At 39.0% G+C, this 7,276-nt stretch overlaps 1 protein-coding gene across 3 annotated transcripts; it reads left to right on the forward strand.

Annotated features, from left to right (window-relative positions):
• Positions 1 to 985: 985 nt before the first annotated feature.
• Positions 986 to 6,280, forward strand: LOC114259883 (MATH domain and coiled-coil domain-containing protein At3g58200). 3 transcript variants are annotated; one of them, XM_082915180.1, is made up of 4 exons: positions 986 to 1,139; positions 4,587 to 5,449; positions 5,545 to 5,711; positions 5,962 to 6,280. In XM_082915180.1, exons 2-4 carry the CDS (start codon positions 5,199 to 5,201, stop codon positions 6,117 to 6,119), a joined length of 576 nt encoding a protein of 191 aa, XP_082771306.1. In that variant the 5' UTR covers positions 986 to 1,139; positions 4,587 to 5,198; the 3' UTR covers positions 6,120 to 6,280. The 3 variants fall into 3 exon arrangements, with proteins under 3 accessions (XP_082771306.1, XP_082771304.1, XP_082771305.1); XM_082915178.1 differs by having other exon boundaries at positions 990 to 1,139; positions 5,167 to 5,449; XM_082915179.1 differs by lacking the exon at positions 986 to 1,139 and having other exon boundaries at positions 4,856 to 5,052; positions 5,167 to 5,449.
• Positions 6,281 to 7,276: the final 996 nt, after the last annotated feature.

A 7,276-nucleotide genomic window follows, 5' to 3' on the forward strand; every position in this document is an offset into this window, starting at 1 on the left:
ATTGACATGTTAACATTAACATTGATAGCAGTATAAAATTTGCCCGCGGCCCGGGGTAGGCCCGGCTCGGCCCGTTGACAATGTGAATATTCACATTGACATGTTAACATGCACATTGATAGGAATGTAGAATTGGACCGCCGCCCGTGGGCTGCTCGAAGCCCGCCCATGGCCCAGGGCAGGCTCGTTTGGGTCCGGGCCCGAGCATGTCCGAGACCCTAGGCTAGAGCCTAGGCCATCACTTTGAAGCCCGGCCCAGCCCATCGGCCCGCTTAAGGCCCATTCAAGGCTAGGTCCGAGGCCTAGCCAGCCTGAGGCATAATGTCTTTTTTTGTGGAAAATAATAAAATTTTGGTAGAAAAAATTAAAAAGAATTAAAAAAAAAATGGCCAGGCCTGCCCAAGCCCGGCCTAAGCTTGTCACGGGCCGGACCGGGCTCGCCCCGGGCCGCGGGCTAATTTTACACTCATATCAATGTGAATGTTAACATGTCAATGTGAATATTCACATTGCACATGGGTCGGCCCCTACACATTGACGATATGAACATTCACATTGACGATATGAACATTCACATTAAGGGTATTTTGGTAATTATGCCACCCATTGGACTTATTGAAACATAATAAAATAATATGAACTAAATAGAACATAAGTAGATGAAAAGAGCATTTTTGTGTTCTTATCTCAAATAAGACCTAATGGAATAATAAAAAAGAATATGAATTGAATGGAACATAAGTAATTAAAAATAAATTTATGAAAAAAGCTCCCAAAATTAAAATATTACTTAGGAATTAAGCTTGCAGCTCTGCCGTGTTTGGAACTACCACCTAAAAATAAAATAAAAATTCAGTGATTTAAGCATAATCGCTAACAAATAAAAGTTAAACAACCCCACGTTCTACGTGGTGCAATTTTTTATTTTTATTTTTTCATATGAATGGGTTTGCTTTTTTGTTTGCTTTTTTGCCACCCACCCGGCAAATGGTTTTTATAAAAGCTTGGCTTCGGTGCGGAGACTATGCAGTAGACTTTAGCAGTGAAGTGTTCTCCCAAATCCTGTTGAGAGGCTGCAGACAACATGGAAGAAGAGAAATCATGCCATCCTATTCCTCCTCTTCACAATGCCAACTCTGGTACGTCTCTCTCTCTCTCTCTCTCTCTCTCTCTCTACATATACATTTATATATATATATATATATATAGTGTTGTATCTGTGTCTGGAGATTAAGTTCTATACGGATGATCCGTAAAAGCCATCTTTTACAGGCCACCAATCAGTGGTTGAGCCAAGAAAATGGAAAAAAGCCCCCATTTTGTTGTCATCGTCTCCTCCCCTGCATTCCTTTCCTCTGAACATTGTTGTGCCTTCCTCAAACGACTAGGGTTTTGTGTTTTGGGTTCAATGGGTTTTATAAAAATTTCACTGATTGTCATTGTTAGTATATTATTATACTTTAGCATTGTTTATTATTCTTTAAGCATTGTATACGTTAGTTGTTATTATTATGTTTGTTAGCTTTATGCTTTCGGCTAGCTTTAGCCTTTCGGTGCCTCGCGTCTCGCATGCCTCGCATCCAATGACAGGCTATAAATGAGAGCTAAGCTCCCTTTGTAATTGTACAACATATATCAATATATACATACAATTTATTCTCTCTCTATCAATTTATCTTACATGGTATCAGAGCTAGGTTAACAACCTAATCATTCTGCTTCACCGGCGGGCGGCAGCCTCGCCTTGGCCGCCCGCCGGACCTCTACACGTACATTCACTCCGTTGCCGCAAATTATTTGATCTTCTTCTTCTTCTTTTCTCTGTGTCTATCTCTCTACAGTGGTGGTTGTTATGGAGCCAAATTCACCGGAGCTAGAGCTGGACAACCTGAGAGCAATCAAAATACTCGGAAAAGGCGCCATGGGCACTGTATTGCTTGTCCATGACCAGTCCCGTGCCCCCTCTGCCCTCTCCCCCTTCGCCCTCACAGTTGTCGGGAAATGCTCTCTCTACTCCAAGCTCGACGCTGACCGCCGTGCCCGCTGGGATGTCTCCGTCCTGGCCCGCTTATCCAACCCGACCCACCCCTTCCTCCCCACCCTTCTCGGATCCTTCGTGACCCACCGGTTGTTGGGTTGGTCCGTCCCCTACTGCCCCGGCGGCGACCTCACTGTTCTCCGCTACCGTCAGCCCGACCACGTCTTCTCTCCTTCCGTCATTCGGTTCTACCTCGCTGCGATCGTCTGCGCTCTCGAACACCTCCATAGCATGGGCATCGTGTACCGCGACCTCCAGCCCGAGCACGTTTTGATCCAACCGTCTGGTCACGTGACTCTCAGGGACATCACCCTCTTCTCTCTCGGCTGTTTTGAGTGTTGCAACATGTCAAGAGATCCACATACACACACAGACCCAGCAAGAGCTCCGCCAAAGCGATACAGATGCATGCCCTCTCTATCTATCCCCTTCTCTCTCTCCACAGGGGCAAAACCCAGCTTGCCCATGGCTGCCACTCCAGGTGCCGTCGTTGTCACCGGCGACCAACACCACCGGTAGCCTCATCTCCGAAGCTCTCTCTCTCTCTCTATGCACCGAGCCACCACCGTTACTGCACCGTCGTCGACTGTTGTGAACCACCGTCGGCCACCAAAAAATTCTCTCTCTCGGCATCTCTCGGAACCACCCACACAGCTCACTCTCTCTGCCACTCTCTAGCTGGGTCTCTCAATCTACAACGCACATGGGTTTCTCTCTCTGTCTTTGAGGGGCCACCCAGTCCACCGACTCCCTCCTTTATTTTATTCATCACCATATCCTCCACCACCTCCCTTTCTTTTTTTTTTCTAAACAATATTTTTGACCAAACAAACCCACAAACCATGGGCTGGTTTTACCCAACTCAATGGGCCACCCTACACCCAAATCAATGTCTCTTTCATATTTTATTAATTTAATGACTGGCACCATCATGGGTTGGTTTGAACAAAACCACCGTGGGCTCCATTTTCACTTTCTTTTATTTTATTTTATCTTTTTTTTTTAAATGAAAAAAAAAAGTTTCTAAAAAAAAAAGTTTCTAAACAACAAACCCTGTTTCAACCTCAAATAAGTTTCTATCTTCACACCTATTTGAGTTTGAGGGGGGGTTATACATATATCATGGTGAGCATGGTTACACACCATGCGAACCACTCAAGCTGGTAAGCATGGTTATACACCATGGGAACCACCCAAGCCACCCCATGGCGCACTCCCTAAGTCGCCCCCTTGGTGCACCACCACAATCTTCTACATCGGTCCGACATGACCCCGTAAACTGTCCGACATTGATTCCGGTCAGCTTCTACAACAACGGTCTGACACGACCACACAGTGTCTGCTACATCGGTCCGGCATGACCTCGTAAACTGTCCTGCTACAACGGTCCGACACGACCATACCGTGTCTTCAACAACGGTTCGACACGACCATACAGTGTCTCCTATCCTATTTTATTTTCTTGTTTTGTTACTCTTTCTTGTTTCCAAACTCAACTTGGTTGATGCTTTCCCTCCTTGAGTTTGCGGGGGGATGTTAGTATATTATTATACTTTAGCATTGTTTATTATTCTTTAAGCATTGTATACGTTAGTTGTTATTATTATGTTTGTTAGCTTTATGCTTTCGGCTAGCTTTAGCCTTTCGGTGCCTCGCGTCTCGCATGCCTCGCATCCAATGACAGGCTATAAATGAGAGCTAAGCTCCCTTTGTAATTGTACAACATATATCAATATATACATACAATTTATTCTCTCTCTATCAATTTATCTTACAGTCATGCTGAAATTATGAAGCTAATCAACAAATTGTTTGGTGATTGAGAATGAGAAGTATTCAAGAGACTCTTTGATTTTATATAGGGTAATACCCAAATTTTTACTAGTACTGTTAACAACATTTATACTGTAAATACATACATACATACATACATACATACTGTTGGTGCATATTTTATGCACAAGATATTTTAATATTCAAAAATTATACTTTGTAAATATAACTTATTTAATATATGTTGTGAAATTTATTTAATAATAATAAAAACATATGGAAGGAGTTAGAACTCCTCCACTGCCTCTTGTATTTGGTAAAAGACAAATGGTAATTAGTAGAAGCATGGAGAAGAATTGAAAAACATGATGAGATGAAATGGCTTTAAAGTTTTTATAAAAAAAAATGTTTCTTGTTCTTTGCTGACTTTGTCGAGTCGGTTATGAGCTTCTATATATATATATATATATATATATATATGTTTGTGTTGAAGAGGCTAAGTGTAAGGTGTGATCAAGAAAGAATAAAGTCTCTACTCTTATGACTTTATATTTGTTATTATTTTATGTTGTGTTTTTCCCATTATGCAAACAGTGAGATTCTTTAATTATTATTGCCATGGAAAAAGATGACTTCTTTTGGCAATTTATTCAAGTAGAACCTTTATGACGTCATGTGTGTGACACGAGTATTTCATATATTTAAAAGAACCCATGCATCATAGGCTGAATTATACAAATACAGAACAAATTAGTTTTCTTTTAACATTTTGCAGATGTAGCAAGATCGTTGAGAGATATACCGCCAACTCACTACACTCTTAAGATTGAGTCATTCTCAGAACTCGCACAGTTATTGTTGGATGCTGAAGTGCAGAATTATGAATCAGATATTTTTGAAGCCGTTGGCTACAAATGGTTGACTACTTAATAAAATATTTTTTGTGTAGTTTTTCTTTTCATTCCAATTAAGACATATATATAGTTTTTCTTTTCATTCCAATTAAGACATATATATATATATATATATATATATGTATATAAGCTGACTCTTCCTTCGTGTCACCCAAATGGTGATAAAGAAACAAATGGGGAAGGACACATCTCTCTATACTTGGTAATCGCTGAGACTAGTGATTTAACTCTTGGTTGGGAGGTCAATGTGAACTTCAAATTGTTTGTGTGTGAACTTCAAATTGTTTGTGTATGATCAGATTCAAGACAAGTACATGACCATCCAAGGTAGTTAGATTCTTTAGTAACTATTTAATCTCATTTGAACATGGGTAAGGCTTTTAAATTTTCGTCCTCGTGCATTACTCTACACCCCTGATTTTATTCCATTCCAATGCTCAGATGCCAATGGGAAGGTTAGACGCTTTCATAGGATGAAAACCAAGTGGGGTTTTGCCCAATTACTCCCACTTGGTACTTTTAATGATGCTGCCAATGGATACCTCATCCACGACACTTGCGTGTTTGGGGCTGAAGTTCTTGTTATAAGTTATAATGGCAGAGGAGAGTGTCTAACTGTATTGAAGGGACTTGACAATACGTACACTTGGAAGATTGATAACTTCTCATCTCTAGATGGCGAAACTCATTATTCTGAAGTCTTCACTATTGGAAATCGGAAGTGGTATGCAATCATTAACTTCGCTCCTCTCAATGACAATAAGCAGATTGATAATCTAACAATTAACTACTTTTTACGACTTCGTATAACAAAACCAGGAAGTTAGACCTCCATCCCAAAGGAGATTCAAGGGCAAACGACAAATGCTTGTCCCTCTTTTTGTGGTTATATGATTGGGAAACATTTCCTTCTGATCGAAAAACATATGCAAAATACAAGCTGCTCATAAGGAACCAATGTCAAGGCCAACATGTTGAAACTACAGGTGAAAGTTACATTTCCACCATTTTTCTGTTCATCTGGTGATCTTGGTGCCACTGATGACATGATCATTACTAATTTATGTTTTTAAATACAAAATATTCATGACTCCAGTCTGAAGCTAACCTCACCAAACCCAAAAATAAAAAAATCATATTCACGGGATTCCATTTGTTTTCTGGAGATGATGATTTTTGCATTTATGGTGATCCTTTGGGTTATCAAACAATAATTGTCCATCTACTCTCTTGCAGATACAGCATGCTTTGTTCCAACCGTTGGCTGGGGCCGCAGTTCATTTTTGTCGTTAACTGACCTCCATGATGCTTCTAAGGGATTCCTTGTGAAGGATACTTTAATTGTTGAGGCCGAAGTTAGCGTCTTATCCACATTAAAGAATTTCTCAGAGTAAATATAGATTAGGCTTTTATCTTAGTAATAGAAGGATGTTAGTGAGCTTGTCCTGTTAATCTGCTTTTATCATCTTGTGGACCAACTTATGAGCTAGAATCTTGTATACAATCTCAGACTTCTTGTTATGATTGAATTTTGTCTGTGATATTTGCCGTGGAATAGTACTTAGCTTACGAATCAAAATTGGTATTGAAAAAAAGAAAAGAAAAAAAAAGATGGTGATATTATGTAGTTTATATATCAAGTATCCCAATATCAGTGGTTATTTCTTTTGCAGAAGGTGTTTCTTTTGTATTTGTACTGTTTTACATCTTCCATCTAAGGGTTAAAAATGTCCATTGGAATATTCATGTGAAACAATGATTGAGCCACTTAGCAGAGATTTTATGAACCCCATGAGTTTCATCATCAATGTGTGTTGTTCAGCAGTGCCTTAATGACTAATTATCACTTGAGTTGAGAACATTGGGAATCCTTCGGGAAGAGCATTTATACTTCGAAACTAGAAATAAATTTTCAACAAGCTCTGGACTTGGATTGGGGGATTCTCTCTCTCTCTCTCTCTCTCTCATATTATTGTATAAATTCGGAACAACCATGCTACTAATACAAAAATAAATCATTGCACACATGTACAATCTCATATTATATGAGATCTATAAGCAGATGTGAGTGTGTGTATTACATTTTGTGATTTATTTATATACTAGTGCATGTCCGTACTTTCAGGCACGGTATAAATAAAAATAAGTGAACAAAAAGGAAAAAATAAAAAATAGAGAGAAAAATAAAAAATGGAAAAAAATAAAAAAATAAAAAAAAAGAAAAGAGGGAGGGAGGGAGGAAGGTGGAATCATTCATAGAATTATTCATGAGATCATGGAAGGATGGATAAGAAAAGAAAAAAGTAAGAGAGAGAAGTAGGAAAGTAAAAAATGTATATGTAGGATATTTTTTAAAAAATACATCTCAACTATTATTTTGTAATTTGAATAGTTTTGAGCCGTCCAAATATCCTAATAGGACAAAAATAAGTTGAAAATTCAAAAAATTTTCTGCTTTATTATATAGATTAGTAAATGGAATATGAATGATCACAATGTGGTGAGAAAGTTGACCTTAATAAAAGTTTATCTTAAAATTATATTTGGTTTT

Source organism: Camellia sinensis, chromosome 2, assembly GCF_055761805.1.
Source record: "Camellia sinensis isolate YWXY chromosome 2, ASM5576180v1, whole genome shotgun sequence".
NCBI lineage: Eukaryota > Viridiplantae > Streptophyta > Magnoliopsida > Ericales > Theaceae > Camellia > Camellia sinensis.